Source organism: Cicer arietinum, chromosome 2 (genome assembly GCF_000331145.2).
Source record: "Cicer arietinum cultivar CDC Frontier isolate Library 1 chromosome 2, Cicar.CDCFrontier_v2.0, whole genome shotgun sequence".
Lineage (NCBI taxonomy): Eukaryota > Viridiplantae > Streptophyta > Magnoliopsida > Fabales > Fabaceae > Cicer > Cicer arietinum.
The window spans coordinates 41,536,881-41,557,318 of NC_021161.2; the positions used below are offsets into that span (position 1 = coordinate 41,536,881).

General features: G+C 27.9%; 1 protein-coding gene and 1 long non-coding RNA gene across 9 annotated transcripts; both read left to right on the plus strand.

The window, feature by feature from the left end:
- The first annotated feature begins 465 nt into the window (after nt 1-465).
- Nucleotides 466-7,204, plus strand: LOC101493054 (kinesin-like protein KIN-14N). Of its 8 annotated transcripts, none has more exons than XM_073365239.1 (8): nt 466-1,468; nt 2,934-2,979; nt 3,736-3,880; nt 3,977-4,086; nt 4,264-4,309; nt 4,651-4,761; nt 4,856-4,984; nt 5,994-6,175. In XM_073365239.1, the coding sequence occupies exons 2-7, from the start codon at nt 2,950-2,952 to the stop codon at nt 4,876-4,878; spliced, it is 465 nt and encodes a 154-aa protein (XP_073221340.1). In that variant the 5' UTR covers nt 466-1,468; nt 2,934-2,949; the 3' UTR covers nt 4,879-4,984; nt 5,994-6,175. The 8 variants fall into 8 exon arrangements, with proteins under 8 accessions (XP_073221340.1, XP_073221341.1, XP_073221343.1 ...); XM_073365238.1 differs by lacking the exon at nt 466-1,468 and adding an exon at nt 7,186-7,204 and having other exon boundaries at nt 2,490-2,979; nt 5,994-6,110; XM_073365240.1 differs by lacking the exon at nt 466-1,468 and having other exon boundaries at nt 2,487-2,979; nt 4,859-4,984.
- A 292-nt stretch (nt 7,205-7,496) lies between these two features.
- Nucleotides 7,497-8,286, plus strand: LOC140919325 (uncharacterized). The gene is made up of 2 exons (XR_012162022.1): nt 7,497-7,663; nt 7,788-8,286. It is a non-coding gene; the product is annotated as an uncharacterized lncRNA (long non-coding RNA).
- Nucleotides 8,287-20,438: the final 12,152 nt, after the last annotated feature.

The following is a 20,438-nucleotide window of genomic DNA, read 5'->3' on the forward strand; positions in this document are numbered from 1 at the left end:
CACTTAAAGTTTCAAATTTCTATCATCTGACTTTTATCCTCTAGTAAAGAATACAACTTTAAAAGATAATATTTAAAAACTCCAATATATCTATTCAACCCTCATCTTAGTGATATTTAAGGTACTTTATTAATGTCTTTTAAAAGTCTTTCAGAAACCCAAAATGTATCCCATCAAGACCAAGACTTTAAAAACTAGCACAATTCCAAATCTTTGGGTTAATTTCCTCTTCCAAAAACATATGCACCAAAAAATTAGCACCACTGTTGTTTAACAAAGAAAACTGTAGACTTTCAACATCCCCTTCTTTAAAATATTGTAGAACTCCATTTCTAATATACCATCAACTCCATTTAACCAACATTCCCCCTACCTCCATTTTCCTAATAGTGTTACAACAACGATGTTTGGAAGACACCACCCCATGAAAATATTTTGAGTTCACATCACCTTCCATCAACCAACGCATTCTGAACTTGTGTCATTTAATACTACAATTCAATGGAGATAGTTGTTATGGAACAATAGGGGTGGTAACTGAGTTCAATTATCGATCATCAATTGAATTGGTTCAATTATAAATCTATTAAATTCATCTGATGCATAATGATGCATAATCTATTATATATATTTAAAACAGACCCCCGCCACCTCACCCTCAATGCCACCTCAGTCTATTTCATCTACGTGTACAAATATTTTCAACATCAGCCAAAAATCTGACGTGGACCTCTCCTCATTTCTCTCCTCTCAATCATCCTCTCCTCATTTCTCCCCTCTCAATCATCCTCAATGCCTAATCCCTCTCTCCCGATACCAATCCCTAATATCCTAATCTCTTTAATATCAATGGCATCCTAATCTCAATCCCTAAAATCTTTAATCCCCATCTCTCCCGATACCATTCCAGAGCATGCAAAATCCTCTCTCTTCGCTCTCCGCCCCTGTTTAATCCTCGAATTTGTGTGTTATGCTTTTCTTCTGTTTCAGCCAAACGAAACCTGTTTCTCTGTTGTAACCTACCTCTTCAATGTCTTTCAATGGTAAAAGCCCGTTTGGAAGTGAAATTTCTTTTGATTTCGCTTGGCAGAGTAGGTCTCCATGGTATACCTCTGATTTCGCTTTGATCTCTGCCCCATAACTGACCCACCGCAAACCCATCCTAATCTCAATCCCTAATATCCTAATCTCTTTAATATCAATCGCTAAAATCTTTAATCCCATGCAAAATCCTCTCTCTTAGCTCCCCGCCCCAAACCCATCCTAATCTCAATCCCTAATATCCTAATCTCTTCAGTTCATGAGACCGCGGAGGAGTGGAGCAGCCGCGACGCTGGTGCCTCCTAAACGGTAAGTAGGCGACGAATGTGTGACGTTTCCTCCTCCCCCTCTCTCCCCGGACCAACCCATATCTGGCTCTCCTCCTTCCTCTCCCCATCTCAATCCTGCTCTCAATCCCTAAGTCAAGGTAAGCTTAAGCGCATAATCTGCAATTATGTGTGCTAAATGCTAATATTAGCAATAGTAAGTGTATATTATCTTATTGTTGCCGCTGAAGCAATGTAACATATTGGATTAAGAATATAGGGAGATTTGTTTTGTTTGTCAAAGTTGAAGAAATTTAATAATTAAATATTTAAAGAATAGTCATTTTATTATTATCACATTAAGAAAATGAGAAAATGTGTGTGAAATGAGTGGATTTGGTTACCTATTTATATGTGTTGATTTTGCTTGATTTGCTTACGAATTTGTAATATCAAATAATCCAATTTATGAAATGGATATATATTGCACAATGTTAGTGCGTTATCATCCAACTTTGCTCACTGACATCATCATCTGCATTTGAAAAATCAGCAGCTTCACTGGTCTGGCATGCTATTTCAGAGTAATTTGAGTTGTCATTGACGGGATCTGTTTCACATGATTTAATATCCATATAGTTCTCGGCAGATATCATATCATTCTTGGAAACAACATTTTCAATATGCTTCTCATCATTGTTTTCATGAACCTGGTTTGAAGCCTTAGCATCTTCACTAACATGAAAATGTGTGTGAAATGAGTGAATTTGGTTACCTATTTATATGTGTTGATTTTGCTTGATTTGCTTACGAATTTGTAATATCAAATAATCCAATATATGAAATGGATATATATTGCACAATGTTAGTGCGTTATCATCCAACTTTGCTCACTGACATCATCATCTGCATTTGAAAAATCAGCAGCTTCACTGGTCTGGCTTGCTATTTCAGAGTAATTTGAGTTGTCATTGACGGGATCTGTTTCACATGATTTAATATCCATATAGTTCTCGGCAGATATCATATCATTCTTGGAAACAACATTTTCAATATGCTTCTCATCATTGTTTTCATGAACCTGGTTTGAAGCCTTAGCATCTTCACTAACATGAAAATGTGTGTGAAATGAGTGGATTTGGTTACCTATTTATATGTGTTGATTTTGCTAACACAAATTAGATCAATGTATTTAAATACCTGAAGTTCATTTTTCTTTACATCGAACTTAGAGGAACAACAGGTTTTGTAATATGTGTTGATTTTGCTTTGATTGGAGTTCTTCGGGTGACAAACTTAGTGCGTTTTCTTCATTGTGAACCTTCTTCCAGAGTCATTTGCTTCAGAGTTGCAGAGAGGGCTTCATCCCCATAGTTCTCGGCAGATATCATATCATTCTTGGAAACAACATTTTCAATATGCTTCTCATCATTGTTTTCATGAACCTGGTTTGAAGCCTTAGCATCTTCACTAACATGAAGCACCCAGTTGTCATGAAGATACTTCACACCTTCTAGAGGGCTGGATCATTAAGCACTTCACTTTTTGAAATTAGAATTTCTTTGCGTGTGGTGTTCTTATGATCTCCTCTTTTAACATATTTTACTAATGCTGTTTTTAATGCAGGTTGTTTTGGCTGCTAATGACTCATATTCTATCAATTATATCAAAGGTAACACAAATTAGATCAGTGTATTTAAATACCTGAAGTTCATTTTTCTTTACATCGAACTTAGAGGAACAACAGGTTTTGTAAATCTGTTGTAAGTACTTGTATTAAACCCACTAAACTCTTAATTGTGGATGGCATGATTCATAGTCCATTTTAAAGTATTTTGAAATTAGAATTTCTTTGCGTGTGGTGTTCTTATGATCTCAATGATTTACCTGTAAGATCTTATGTAGGTAGAAAGATATAGACTGAATAGTCATTTTGGTCATCCAATGAATGTGTGAGTTGCGGTCACTATAGTCCTTAAATATATAAAAATTACAAATCTAAATATATCTACAAGTAAATAGCCATTTGGTCCTTGAATGTGTGATGGTTGTGTTTTATTAGTCAGTTTAGTTCTCGTATATATCCTTTATTGGTTGGTTTGGTCCACTTATGTGTCTTGATCAATAAAATTTCTAACAAAATACATTCTCAATGATGTTTTTGTAATTTTGATACTTTCAAGGACTATATTGACGTCATCTCACACATTTAGGGACCAAAGTTACTGGTTATTCATAGATATATTTGAATTTGAGAATAAATGAGACAATATCAAGTTCAATGTGCATGTTTTAGCTTTGTATGTTATTTGATTTACATGATGCATAGTATTACTTTACTTACTGCCTGATTACTCATATATCAACATTTTAAGGTAACCCTTGAATTAAAAAAAACAATTTAATGTTACTCTCTATGCTTTTATAGGAAAGATGTGAAAATATGGTGGATTATATAAAAAGGCTTAAGGTTTATATCAGATGGTTCCAAGACCTTGAGATAAACTACTCATTAGAGCAGGAAAAGTTAAAGAATTCACTGGAAATGACCCAGCAAAAAAGTATAGAAATTGGTAAGATTAATTTTCATTTTTTTCACTTCGGGTCGTCATAAATGCTATTGCTTGCTGATTTTTATTGCTAATATGCTTATATTTATTTAATTACAGAGTTGCTGCTTAAAATCAAGGAAGATGAACTGAATTCAATTATTGTAGAAATGAGAAGGAATTGCAGTTCTTTACAAGAGAAATTCATAAAGGAAGAAGCAGAGAAGTCGGTAAGAAAGATTTTGAAGTCTTTTTCCTTTTTCCTTTTGAAGTCATGAAGATACTTCACACCTTCTAGAGGGCTGGATCATTAAGCACTTCACTTTTTGAAATTAGAATTTCTTTGTGTGTGGTGTTCTTATGATCTTCTCTTTTAACATATTTTACTAATGCTGTTTTTAATGCAGGTTGTTGTGGCTGCTAATGACTCATCTTCTATCAATTATATCAAAGGTAACACAAATTAGATCAATGTATTTAAATACCTGAAGTTCATTTTTCTTTACATCGAACTTAGAGGAACAACAGGTTTTGTAAATCTGTTGTAAGTACTTGTATTAAATCCCCTAAACTCTTAATTGTGGATGGCATGATTCATAGTCCATTTTAAAGCATTTTGAAATTAGAATTTCTTTGCGTGTGGTGTTCTTATGATCTCAATGATTTACCTGTAAGATCTTAATTAGAAATAATTTGTTTGTTATATTACAGCAGGTGAGTATACGGTTTCAAAGGACTCCCATATGGCGAGCCAACCAAAAATTACAAATATTTAGCTCACCCCTGTTATTTAGAAGCACGTTTGAGGTGTTCAGATCCCTATGAAGCACCCAGTTGTCATGAAGATACTTCACACCTTCTAGAGGGCTGGATCATTAAGCACTTCACTTCACTTTGGCTAAATGGTTGGTTCAATTCAAGAGTTTGTTCTCTAATACCATTTGATCTTTTTTAGAGTAGTTTTTTAATTGAAGAAACTGAGGATACTGGTGAATGCAGCAGTAGGTCTCGGAAGAGTTTAGACAGTATGTCTTGCATCTGTTGGAGAAACCTACGCTCAGGCCAGCTTCCATGAAGCTGCTCTAAAGATACTGCAACCGACTCTACTTGAAAGATACCCCAAAAGATGTATGTCATTTGTTTTTAAAAAAGCCCTCTATTTATTGTTGATTTCATTCTTGATCTATATTTATATTATATATGCTATATATGATACGGTTCAATGTTGATATTTTAAAAAGTAAATGTTGCATTCAAAATTAGAGTGAGGAATATCGCTTATTTTGTTTGCATTTATTTTGTTTGAATGAGAATATTTTAAAATAAGGGACAATTAATGAAAATATGTCAAACAATCAAACAAAATAAGGGATATTTAATAATTACTCCAACTTAAACTCAAAGGGTGTTGTCAACCCTCCCTCTATTGCTGCCTATTGCTCTATTACTGATTCTCATTCATTTATGTATTTTTGTTCATCAAATTTATTGTTATGGGGAGGCATTGACAAAAATAAAGGCAAATAAAATAAGGGATATTGCTCAATCTAATTTTGAATAGAATGATTTTACTAGGCTCTTAATTCAGCTGTTACAACCAAAATATTGTCAAACAATAAAACAAAATAAGAGATAATTAATAATGATTCCAACTTAATGAAAAAAGGATGTTGTCAACCCTCCAAATAAACACTTGAATATATAATATCTTTCATGACCTTCTTTCCATCAAATTCCTGCATTCTTCTTTTATATTTTGAAACATATTTAAATTCTTTAAAACGAAAAACATTTATTATAGTTTAATCTATTTTTATTCATCTTTATTAAGATTGTATATTTAACTTTACAACTGATTTAAAATTTGATTTTAATAGTTATACTACTATTTGAAAGAGTTATGATAAAAAAAATTTAAAAAATACTACTTATAAGATAAACTTATGAAAAAAATAGCCAGGTTAAAGCGACGAATGAAAATGGTGGTAAGGAGAGGAGGAGCGCAAATTATGTGTCTTCAAGACCTACTTGACAAACTTCGTATGATTTTAACTAATGACTTTTGAAACTGACATTCTCATTTTCACTGTGCTAAGTTTTTTTCTGATCTTATACACACTTTTTCTTTTTAATTCAGAAGCTCAAGATCAGCGTCTGCGAACATTGTGTCAGTTCCGACAAGCTAGGTTTCGAAGGAAACAATTAATTAATTTAAGAAGACTCTCCACCTTCCCTAACAATACTACAAATAATGGTATTTAGTTACTGTTATTCTATTTTGTTCTTATGATTTAAATTTAAAGATGCCTTGATTTTCTATTTCTTTGGGCAGTTTGATTTCCAATTGTATGGTTGCGTGTCATATATAATATCTTTCATGACCTTATTTCCAGCAAATTCCTGCATTCTTCTTTTATATTTTGAAACATATTTAAATTGTTTAAAACGAAATACATTTATTATAGTTTAATATATTTTTATTCATCTTTATTAAGATTGTACATTTAACTTTACAACTGATTTAAAATTTGATTTTAATAATTATACTACCGTTTGAAAGTGTTATGATAAAAAAATTTAAAAAATACTACTTATAAGATAAATGATCAAAGTAAATACAAAATAAATAAATGACTGAAACAAATATCAATGTTACATTTATTTTTAATGAAATCTATTTTATATTATGTATATACAGTATATAGTATAGTATATACGTCACCCATATATATATATATATATATATATCACATAACAACTTAAAGAAAAAGCTAAAAAAGTTTTTATGATCCATCCGTGCACAAGCGAGTGTCGACATTATTTTGTTTTTAAAGATTCAATACCCAATTGCTAAAAATGATTTTTAGACTCAATAAAAATCTATGTCAAAATTTATTGAAATCAGTGAATCACAACATAGCTAAATTTTTATGATCAAGAAAATGAATACATAAGAGAGGTGTTGAGAGATCTTGGAACACAACATCAGTGAATCACCTCTACCTCCATATGCTGCTACGATCAGATTTTCAAAAACAGTTACTGCATATGATCATAGAATTACAAAGATTGACTTATCTCAGCAAAATGCAGCTTCACTTTATTATTTAAAATGAAGTGCATTTCATGAAGCTAGGAACGATTTCTTAGTTGGAACTTCTTACATTTTGGTGCACGCTTGCCTTTTAGATTTTTTTTAACTTCTCATTTCCTTCTTCTTATACATAGTATATTACTATGGGCTACAAGAAAGTTATTTCTTTTTACAGATATTTTTGTGTTGTTTGGTTATTCATTTTATCTAAATGTTTTTAGAAATTGACTTACAGTGTTACAGGGATGCAATATTAGTTAATGCACTTTGGAATAAGGAAAATTTTGTCAAGAATTTGTTATAGTTTTCAAGAGTTTGTGTTAAAATAGTTAGTATTTCTTATAGAAGTTTAGGGATGGGTACATGATTGGTGATAGAAATCCAGTCACCTACTACATGAAGTTTTATTTGTTTCCAGTGATGAAATGTAACATATGTTTGTAGAGGTTGATCAAGATCGCTTGGAAAAACTTGTCCGGTGTCGACTTGCAAGATTTAAAAGAAAACAATTGCTTTATTTGAAAAGGAATTCTGCCTCTGTTGGGAATAAGGAAAATTTTGTCAAGAATTTGTTGTGTAACCGCAAGCTCATTTTTGAAATATGATTGTCTGATAAGAACTTGAAAGAAGGATCACAAACATATACGATTACAAGAACTTTTGTCCCCGCCAACATTTTCCTCGATACAACAAGTAGTATCCACATCAAACAGGTATAACGTTTACACAATTTAAAACAATAAATATTTTTTTTTATGGATAATTATTGTCAACCATGAAATAATAAACACATTTTGATGGACAATTAATACCATTGTTTTCTCTTCCAATAACTAGGAACCAAAGTCACCTCAACCGTCAACGTCCAACTCAAAGGACAAAGAGGATATCAAACAAAAAGGTAAAATACATGAAGAAGTGGACTATAGAGATGAGGATAATGATAAAGACAACAATGACAACCAGTTATCCAAAGGAAAAATCAAGGTAGAACAAAACAATAAAAATATTCAAATATCATCTTCAGATGAAGATACAATCAAGACAAAAATTACAAAAAAAAAGAAGATTATGGTCGAGAATATTACATCATCCGACGAAGAGCCCATCCTTCTACGTACCTTAAGGGGAACAAAAAAGAAGAAACCAAAAGAAAAACAATCTGGAAGTGTAAGGAAATTGATAAAACAAAAAAAAACCAAAATAAGTGAAAAAAATTAAAATCGATGAATGTATTTCCAAATATTTCACTTTAATAATTTTTAAATTCAACAATAAAGTAGTACTTTTTGTAACTCAATTTCAATTATTAAATACATTACTTCTGTTCTACAAATGACATTGCTACAATCTATTATATATCTAATATAATATATTAAAAAAAATAACTCCCACACCATATGTTCAAATGTCATGGATGGGAGATATGATTTCTTAATCTTTTTGCCTACTTTTTATTTTCCACAAATTATATACACAATCTACTATCTTTTACTATTTCTCATAATTAGATATTATTTTATAACGTCTACTCAATATTTTCTAAATTAATCTCATTAATATTTCATAATATCACTTTATTATTTCATAACGTCTACTCACCATTTTCTAAATTAATCCTACGTTATATAATTGTATACATATTTTAAATTAACGACGTTCATCTTTGACAATTGACACATGAAATATCATATTAATTTTTTAAAAAAAATTTAAAATTAAACCCGCGCAATGCGCGGGTCATATTCTAGTATACAATTATTAGTGGGTTGGATTCAAGCAACCCATTTAATTGATTACAAAAAATCACCCATTTATTTATAAGGATAGTTAATGATTTATCCATGTTTTTCTAGGAATCATCCATGATTATTTTTTTTTTAAATCCAATTGATGTTTTTTTTTTTTGGATAAATTACATTTTTAGTCCATTATATTTGAGTTCCTGGATAGGTCATTTATATTTTTTTTTCTCAACTGAGTTCTTTAAGTGATAATATTTTATTTGCAACGTTAGCTTTTATGTTATTGTATATTCGCATAAATGTTATTTTCCGTTAAAAAAAGTCACATGACAATTACGATACTGACATGTGCATAAGTGTACTGACGTGACAAAATTATAAAATAACAAAATTAATTATCTTTTTAAGAATATAAATTTTTTTAAAAAAGTTCTTAGAATTCTTCCAATTAAGAAAAACGAAACTCATTGCGGTCCTTCAAGTTCTTAAATTTTTTTTTTGAATTGTTAATCATTTTTTCTCTTTATCATCTTCCACTGTAAATCTATTGTTCTAGGCTGATATTCATATTTAGATTTCTAGAAATTTTAAGTTTTAGCTTCACATGTGCTTTGTTTTTTAATTTGGGTTTTTTGAAGTTTATGATAAGTATGATGAAAGTTGACAATGAAGAAGATGAAGATTTTAATTTGTCTTGTCGGATAAAAGAAGAACATGTAGCTTGGAAACCTAAATCTCTTTCAATGGTGATTGAAGATGGATGAAGATCGATGAAGAAATTATTCTTGAAACTTATAAAAACAAAAACAACATCAATAACTTATTTGTAAAGTCTTTCTTTAAACCCATAAAAGAAATCATTCTTTAAACCTCCATGACATTTACAACTAGAAAAAATCATTCTTAAAACGTATCGAAACAAAAACAAATTCTACAACTAATTTGTGCAAAATAAACACATCTTGAAGAATATTAAAAATAGGCTGAACAATTCATTTATTTACACTGGATTTATGGTGAATTTTTCTATATTAACAACAATTTATTTTTTAATTCTGGTTGGAATTATTGCTCTTTTGTTTCGATTTTTCTTTAATTCATGTGATTAATGCTTTAGATTTTTCTATTGGAATTATAAATTTTGGGTTTTTAGGTTTTTTAAAAAGGAAGTGGAAGAGGAAAATGATGAAGATGAAGAAGATGAAGATTGAACCTAAACACAAACTGGTTTATTCTTAGAGGATCATAAGTGTGTTTTTCCTAACTTAAGAATAATATGAGAGTCGTCTACTTATATTTTGTCATGACAACACCAATATGTATGTGTCAACATCGTAACGACCACATGATATTTTTTTTTAATTAAACTAACTAAAAACAACATTTATGCAAATATACAATAAAATAAAAGCTAAGATTGTAAATGGAGTATTACTTAAATAACCTAATTAAAAGAAATATATAAATGACCTATTTAAAAACTGAATCAAACATAGAAGATTAAACGTGCAATTTAACTATTTTTGTTAAAAATAAAATAGAAGTATACAATGGATCACTTAATATGTCAATTGATGAACTCGTGAACTTTTTACTTTTGTTATTTTGTTAACTTACTATAAGTTTTCAGATGATAAAGTATTGATGTTTGAATGAAAACTTTCATGTTTTTAGTGAACTCAATAGTTATATATTTGGATTTTTATTTAAAAAAATTTATATATTTTTACAATTTTAACATTGTTTTTGTGAATTTTTTATATAAAAAAAAAACCATTGTCAGGTCAATCCGTCGGCCTGCCATAAAATAGGCGGAATGATATTTTCAACCTTACTTATCTAGTTGACCCGTTCTGATCCACCCATTTTTAGACGGGTTAATGATGGAGCGGAGCAAAATGTAAAATTGAATATGTGGGATGCTCTGCCTTGTTTAACCCACTATACATAGACTCACACATTAAAGATCATATTGACTCATTCATGATAACGAATTGTAATATATTTATCCAAGTTTGATCCGTGTTAATTTGCGGTCAAATAAGTAATCTGCAGCGAATCATAAAAAAAAACAATTATTTTATAAAAAAATATGTAAAAACTAAAATTATAAAAATCTTGTATTTAAATAAAACAAAAAAAATATACCATTATTGATAATGTATGGAATAAGTAATAAGAAAAGAAAATCAAAATTAATACTTTAAAAGAACTAGCCCAAATCAACATTGAGATATAGTAAAAAATATGATATAATATAATCTATATAACTACAAAAGCATTAACTAGTCCACAAATCATTAGGGTGAAGACTTTTCTTTGGTGTGATATGAGTTGAATTGAATGTTGGATTAAGATACAGATGTATACATATTATTTAAAAACTAAATAATTAAATTGTAGTTACATAGGCCACAACCCAACATGCAAATCTACAATTATAAATCGTATTAATTCACGGTCTAAACAGTATTACAATCCCTATATGCTCTCCCAACCGCCACATCCAACAATATTTATTAAAATTATTGATCAATAAATCATTTAAATTAATTAAAATATTTGCAAGTCAATATTATATCGTGCACCGCTATTATAAAAGGTACTAGCAAATCAATATCATTTTGTGTTTTAATTTTCTCCATTCGATACGAACAAAATTAAATCAATGATTAAAATTCATAAAAATGGAAAGGAAAAATCATATTCAATCACCTATTTGAGCTCGTGATGAAAAAATTCCGCACCAATTTCCCAATTAAATATTGAGCATATTCTATTTTAAAAAGGTTACAAATGCAAGAATTGAACATAATCTATGTTAAAAAAAATATATATTAAAGAAAAAAAAAGTAAATATGATGTATTCAAAATAGACCTCTAATAAGGAAATTAATTATTTTACATTAAAAAATAAAATCCAATAAAATAAATTATTTTTGAGCATAAATAACGAATCGAGCTTTACCCTATAAATAATAAGTTAACAGATGATATCACCTACCCTAGAATTCCCATATTCTCTTTGGTACAACTTTTTGTTTCTTGTTTGATTCACAAGTCACAAGATAATGGCTTTTACAAAAACCTTGATGTTATTAACCTTGTCAATAATAACAGCAGTGGCAAGTTGTGAGGTTAGGGTTCCAATCAAGGCAAAGAAACTCTTAAAACATGCAACTATATTTTATTTTTGCAAAATGTACAATAGGTTACTCGTAGTCATTGTCCGTCTTATAAAAAATTCTCTATCGATTTTGTGATAATTTTGAAATTTTTAATTTTTTTTTATTAGATCCCTTTAAAAATAGAGACATTTACTAACTTTATCAAAAATATCTTTATTTATATATTTTTTGTTTTTTTTTTCAGAGTGAAATAGAAGACGATCAAGATGAACAATATGATTCTTTTTTAGTGCCACCATACACTAGCCAAGCAGGAGAAGCTGATTTTAATCCATTGTGCACAGCACCTTTCTTCCTCATTTTATTTTACTTGATTTTGGGTAAATATTTTGAATGTGTAGTTCCTATACTCTTTTTGGTGCTATTTTTGGTGGCATTTATCCTGATTTTAAAGGTGAGGTAGTTAGGTTAATGTTTTCTAGTGCTGAATTTTAGTTTTGAGGAAGTTAATTTTTCAATCATGCAACATTAGTTATTATTAGTGTGTAACTCATTCGTCGCATAGATATAAATTACAAATTTTATAAATATTTTGTTATATGAATATATATATATATATATATCAATTTTATTAGTATACTTTGAAATTTATCATTAATTCAATCTCATAAACGAAAAATAAACAATTTATACTAAAAAAAATGTAACAGTAAAGTAAATTTCGTCTAACCATAAAATAATCTAAATATAGATCACTTCAAATACATATCAGTCTTGTTTAATAATAAATTTAAATTTCATTTAATTTGCATGATATTTAACAATAGTCATGAATCTCCTCTAAGAGGACTGATCATACCTAATAGGTTTTTTTATAAGTATGAGTCTGACCTAGGCTTTTAAAATAGTTTAAGCATATCTTTTTCATTAAATAGGTCATACCATACCAAAGTCAAATCATAGTCTCTAACGAATGGCATATCCTATTCCCATCTCTAATTATGTGTCTAAAAATAGTCACTATTAGTCTTGTAGCAGTTTCTCGGTTTCTCTAAATTCATATATATTGCAATTTCCACCATGATTTGCTGAATGAAGTATTTTTACATTCTTTGTTATTATTCAAATTATTTTGATTCCTTTTATTTAGTCTTTTCAATATTTCGTTTAAATTTATTCTATTGGGAAAAGATTTACTAATCAATCCCAAGATTTCATAAAGACTAATTTTTTTACTATTAATTTAACTAAGGTACGTTCATTCTCAACCAAAAATTGTATATGCTCCGAAAGAGAATCGTAAGTCAGGAAAAAAAACTGAGCTCTAGGTTATCAACGAAGAATTATGGATAATTTATTTATTATAATATAAAACTAATGTTGTATAATAAAAAAAACTAATGAATGTTAAATATATTTTTTTCATTATTTATATCATACTTATTATTATATTGTACATATTTTAAATTTTTATTTTCATATTCACTGCCCTTTCAATTAATGTGATTTATTTTAATAAATTATATTTATTGTTTTCCGCATCAAATTAACCAGATGTTTCCCGTTAATTTAAGAAAAATAAAATCGCAAACAAAATTTTATGCTGCAAATGTTAAATCCAGTACCTCTTAAGTCAATATTGTAATATCTCAATTTTATCTCATTAATTAAAAATAATTTAAAAAATAAATAATAATATATTTAATATAGTAATTTGCATTTATTATTATAAAATTTAAAAAATTATTATTTTATAAAATCTGGCTCAATTTGGATTCATAATTACATGACTATTCTTACTATATTTAGCAACAAAAATATAATAAACAAATAACAAAATCAAATTAAATATAACAAAAACAAAATAAATAAAAAAGATGAGTCGCTTCTTTCTTTATACTACTGATAAGACTATCATCTTCATTATTTATGAAGATAATAATGTAATCCCTCTCCCTCGCCTTCATCTCCTTTCTTGTGGTTTTGTTTTTTTTCCAAACCCTTTGTTTCTTAAAGAAGAAGCGTCTCCCCTTTCGCAAATAGAAAATTTATAATATTCTAATATTATTTGTTATTATTTTTTTGTTTTATTTAATTAAATTATTTTTGTTATTTATTAACTTAATAGATCGGGATCCAAGTCCAGGAAATTTTTTAACTGCTTCTTGTCGCTGTTTTTGTTTGTTTTATTTCATAGTCATATCTACATAGTTTTAATATTTAATATTAAATTTTAATACTTACACATATCAAATTAATTTTATTTTATAAAAATAAGATCGACTGAAATAGGATATTTTATTAATCTTTGATATTTACGATATTAGTTGTAACAATTTAGTGATCTCAATACTAAAATAATATTTTTTACAAATAAAATATAATTAACTGAGATATGAAATCTAGTTAATTTTAGTTTAAGACGTTTGAATTGTGACAACTTTAGTATCTTAAACTTTTTCAATCAAATTCAAACAAATAAACAAACACATTCATCAAAATACTATTTATTAGACTCAAGGTCTTTATCCTTCAACAAATCAACAACATTTTTTTTACCACATCAATTTTTCGCAACAAACACATTTCTTTAAAAGTAACCAATACATCCATATTTTCTATCAAAGAACTATATAACTTTGATTTTTCCATTGCAATAGGACATACTTAAGAGTAAGATCACACTCTTGTCAAACACAATAACAAAGAAAAAAATTCTCTTTATTTTTAGCCAACTTTTATTTTAAAATTATGTTCATAATAACACAATTTATATTCCTATTTTATAATAAAGAGAAATTAATATTTTAAGAAAATATAAATTGTGCATAGTTAATTATTGATAACCGTCTTTAATGGATGTTTTAAAATACTAATATCTTCAGTAGACACAATTGACTCATTTTTAAATGACCAAAATTTAGTTTCAAGGTTCATTTTTCTTATTTCAAGCATTTTCCAACTTAACTAGTAATTTATTGAATACTGTGATGGATTTTTTTTCGAGAATACGGTGAAGTTAACTCACGCATAATTTTTTAAGTAACTTTATATATATAAATAAATTTGTTATGATATATTTTTAAAGTATAAAAATTATTTCTAAATAATTTTTATAAAAGTTTTAATGTTTCACTCATTCAATCAATTATTCATTAACCAAGTACTTTATTCTAGTCAAACAATGATCATATTCTTAAAATATTTGTAAACACTAAAAAGACATTAACAATAAAAAATGAAAATTCAAATACATTCACGATTAAAAGTTGATATTAATTAATGTAATATATAATTAATTTATTATATACTAATAGTTAAATAATCAATCTATTATTTAAAAATTGAACCGTTTGATTATCAATATTAAAATTTCTAACCAATAATTAAACTAATTAATTAAGATAGTTAATCTAATTAGATTAGATTGAACTGTTTGATCATTTAAATTATATTTTATAAGTCATGTGGTTAATCTAATTAGTTTAGATTGCATAGTTGGAACATCAATATTATAATTTATAAGTTATTGTTCATCTCATTGGGTAAGACTGAATGTTAGATCATCGTAATTAAAAATTTCAAGTCATTGTTAGTCTAATTAGTAAATATTGAACCGTTGAATTGTGGAAAATAAAAAATATAAGTCATAATTAGTCTAATTAGCTAACATTGAACAATTGGATCATCATATTTTAAATTTATAAGTCATTGTGAGTCTAACTAGTTAAGATTTAATTATTAGATTATCAAAATCAGAATTTGTTAGTCATAACTCATAGTTAGTCTAACTAATTAACATTATGTTATTGGATCGTCAAAATTAGAATTTGATAGTCATAGTTAGTCTAAGTAGCTCAAATTGAACCGTTAGATCATTGAAATTAGAATTTCTAAATCATAGTTACTCTAATTAGTTAAGAAAGAATAGTTGGATCAATAAAATTAGAATTTCTAATTAAGTCATAGTTAGATTAATTAGGTTCGATTGAGTCGTTGGATCATCAAAATTAGAATTTGATAGTCATTGTCAATTTAATTAGTTAACATTGAAGAGTTGGATCATCAAAATTAGAATTAGGAGAAATAGTTAGTACAATTAGTTAAAATTGAACCATTGGATCAACAAAATTATAATTTTTAAGTCCTAGTTAATCTAATTAGTTAAGAATGAACTGTTGCATCAACAAAATTAAAAATTTTAAGTCTTAGCTAATCTAATTTGATTAGATTGACCTGTTAGATCATCAATATTTTAATTTATCAGTCATTGTTATTCTAATTTGTTCTAGTGGATCGCAAAAATTATTATATATTTCAAAGTCGTATTTAGTCTAATTTGATTAAATTGATCCGTTGGATCATCAAAATTGATATTTTCTTAGTCATTGTTAGTTAACTAGTTAGATTTAATCGTTGAATGATCAAAATTATAATTTCCAAGTCATTTTTAATGTAATAAAGTTATATTTAACTATTGGATCATCAAAATTAGAAACTCTAAGTTTGAGTCAGAGTTAGTCCAACTTACTTAGATTGAACTTTTTTAAACAAAATAAATAAATTTATTATGATATATTTTTAAAATTTAATAAATTAACTATATAATACATTAATTAATATTTACTTTTAATCATAAATGCATTTATATTTTCATTTTCCACCATTAATGTTCTTTCAATTTCTACTAGTGTTTAAAGAACTGCATCGTAGGTCGACTCAGTCATAGCACTGGGTTAATGGATAATTGATTGAGCTAGTGGTGCACTAATTGACCAATATGACTTTTAACCTGGTGAATATTTAAAAACTTTTCAAAATTAGTGACTAATAAATTTCATACATAAAAAATATAGCATAATAAATTTATTTTTTATTATAAGTCTTGAAAATTCAAAATATTATATAAAAAAATTTATTTTTATAAAGTTGAAAATATTATTGCATGGATTAACTTCTCTACATACAATTGATTATAAGTTAAATTGATTGTGTAAAAGTCCGGACCATCGACCGATATTATACTCAATTCATAATGATAATGGATAAACTTAATACTTAAATTTCGAGTACAATTCCCACAAAAGTAAAAAACCTTGCTAATTTTCAGTAGTAAATAAAGGAGCTTGAAGATCAAAAATAATAATGTAGAAGTCGAACTCTTACATGTTGCATATTAGGAAGTGATTGGTCAATTGATTATATGATACAACTTTAACTTTGAGGTCCTATATGTTTGAGTCTTGATGCCCCTAATATTTTTGACAAAGATAATAGACTACACATGCTTGATAGATTTTCATTCATGTGACTTCATCATAGGATAAATTTCCCACAATTCATAGAAGACAACCGAAAATTTATCCAAAAATTATATGCTTTGATTAATCTCAACCACCTATCCTATTTTTTTTTTTAAAAAAAACAAGCCAAAAAAAGTTCGATAAAAGAAATAGATTTAAAGCATTTGGATGCTTTGCGTTAGACCAAAAATCTTTTAAGAACTTCACAATATCTTTTTCCACTATACTCCAACTCGATTAAAACTTCAAGTTAAATCCACGGCTTTTGTTGCCGTCAGTAAAATTAGCCGAAACCTCCCTCATTGTCTCGTTAGAGTACATGGTCTTTATGTTTTTTTTAAGTCAAGTTCGAATCTAAAAATTGGTTCTTAATATCACAAGAACTTAACATCAAGATTCGATATTCTAACATTTAGTGATGGGTAGTGGCGTCTGATAGGTGTTGCAGTCGGTGTCACATATTCATAATAGTGGGAAAATGAATATTTATTTTAAGCATAAGATGCAAATATAAAATTTCAGAGTGTTCAGTGTACAATATCAATGCAACTTTTTAAAGGAAAAGGTATGCTATAAAAAAAATTTGAGTTCTTCCCTAATTGGGGGTCATGTGTCAATGTTTTGGTTACACAGTTTGATAGTCGGCACTGCTCCTCATCTAATGCACTGCCTTATCTATATTCAAATTCAATATACCATATACCTCGTTGTTCCAAGCCTTCAACCTTTCCTCTAATTTTTATTTAATTACAAAAGCAAGCTAGCCTTCAACCGTAAAGGATTCCCAGGAAAAGACGATTCTTAGTACGGTATGTGGTTGTAGTATTGTATGATCTTCTATGTTAGAAAAGAATGGTGATATTATGAAAGTGGTGTTTGGAATGTTTTGGCTAAGAAAATATTTGATTATTAAATGGTTCTTTGTGGCACACCCCTCTTTTCTAGGAACCTACCTGGTGCATGATTATAATAAGTCAAGTTCCACTGTGAAGTTTAGTATAGAGAAGTTTAATGGAAGAAACATTTTTGTCTTGAGTAAAATTTAAGTCATTGATGTGTTGATACAATCAAGATTACACAAGATGTTTCTAGACACATGCGCATTGATGTAAGGTGTGCTGTGAAATTATGTCGAATGTTAGAGAACTTTTTGAGAAAGTCAGTATGAAAGATGCACCATAAATTTTTCAGCTTATTTTAAACATGTAGAAGAAATTCTTGAAGTGGTTTAACTTCAAGTGAAAATCCTTAGAGTGGTTTAACTTCAAGTAGAGTAAACTTTTTATGGTGGAGTATGATAGTTCTTTTGAACTATGATTTCGACGTAAATGATAAAAAGTTGAAGATGCATCAATTTCACCCATAGGAGGATTGTTAGGTTTGGTGGAAATTGAAGATTTGGAAGTCCCACATTGCTTAGAATTATAAAAGAAGAAGGAGATTAAAACTATATATATAGCTCTAGTTCTTTATTACAATTGCACCACTTATAAATACTTTAAGCTTATAACTAATTATTTTCTCTTCTACTCTTGTGTTAGAATGTTGTGAGATGTAGTTTAAATTTTTGCAATTGAGAGTATCGATACTAGGGTTATTGAGAGTTTGAGAGAAGTCTATGTGTCGTAACAATTTTTGTACGGTATTATTCTCTAATTGTCATTAGGCAACAATGAACTTGAGAGTTTAAACATTATTTTCTTATGTTATTTAAATTTGTCTCTTTATTTCTTTTTCCAATAGGCTGATAACTCCATTGGTGAATGTCATCATCAAAACCTTTAATATCAAATTTTACTCAACACCAGAAATTAAGTTTTACATTTTCCAAGATTTGGATAGGTATGTTTTCCTTCTGATTTACGATTACATGGTTAGAGATTCTTTCAAGGAAGAGATTGGAGTTTTATTCTTTCAAAAGAACAAAATAATTAGAGATTTATGGTGTAAAACACTTTTTATCCAATAATTACTTAATTTTAACTCATTAGTCATGGTTAAAGATGGTTTTATTTGTTTATTAAGGTTCACATTTAAAATCCATTTTCTCATTAAAATATTTAAAATCAATTTTATTCACAGCAAATGATAATATTTGTAGTTTTCAAAATTTATTTTATTTAAATATTTACAAAAATACAAACGTGCAAAGGCGTTTAAATTTCTTCAAATGAGGGATTTTATTTATAATATCCTCTTTTTTAAAAAATATTTTAAAATATTTTATTTTAAAATTTATAGACTAAAATGTTCAACTTATTTTGGCATTCAGTAAGTTGCAATCCTAGGATATAATTATGAATTGGATTTATTATTTTAGTTCTTTCAGAAGGTCATATCTCCATAATGCGACTATGTATTGGTTTAATTTTTTTTCTTTTTTTTGAATAATTAAAAATATAATAAAATAATACATTAAATATAATAAAAATTAAATTATATTAATGAAATCCAAAAAAAATATATTAAATTTAAAAAAATACATCAAAATAAAGAGAAAAAAAACTACAAAATTTAAATTAATGATGTGTGGCTAAATGTCCCTCAATCTCACATTTAGAAAGTCGTCGAATTCATGTAGTTCTTTCAACGACTTTAGGTTGTTCTAGTTCACCCTCATTCTCAATTATTAATGGTGTATACAACTCAAACCCCTTGATAATTTATGTGGAGATTATAGCTATTCCCATCTATCTCCTTATAATTTTGAGCCCTGGAGTTATACATGAAATCAAAAACAACAAAAACCGACTCATGAGTTGTGTCATGAGTTCCAAATAAATTATAGAAAATCTTGTGTTATGTCGGGTGACAGAGGTTTGTATTTTCGGGCACTGAAGGAACATAAGTCGGAGTCAACGTTTTTGTAGAGGTATGTACATGTGGTGATGGTGGATCTTAATATGGAATTTGTGTAGGGATTTGTAGGGATCCATAATAATAATAGAAAATATTATTCAAACACTGCTGACATATCTACTCAATCACATTAATTTTGATATAGTTTTTTTGTTTACATTTAACGTAATATCTTTTATTAATATATTTTTAATTTTTTGTTACTTTTATTTAATTTTTAATGTATTATTTAGTTTTTATGTATAATTGAATCATATTTTCAATTTTTTTTAAAAAAATTAGACAAATACATGGTCGCATCATAGGGTTGCGACCTTCTGGAAACGCAAAAAAGTAATGCATTTTGAAATATAAAATTCAAAGGTATTTAAAAAAATATATATTTAAAAAGAGGATATTATAGAAAAAAATTCCTCAAATTAGACTTCGTTCCAAAACAAACATCATCATTAT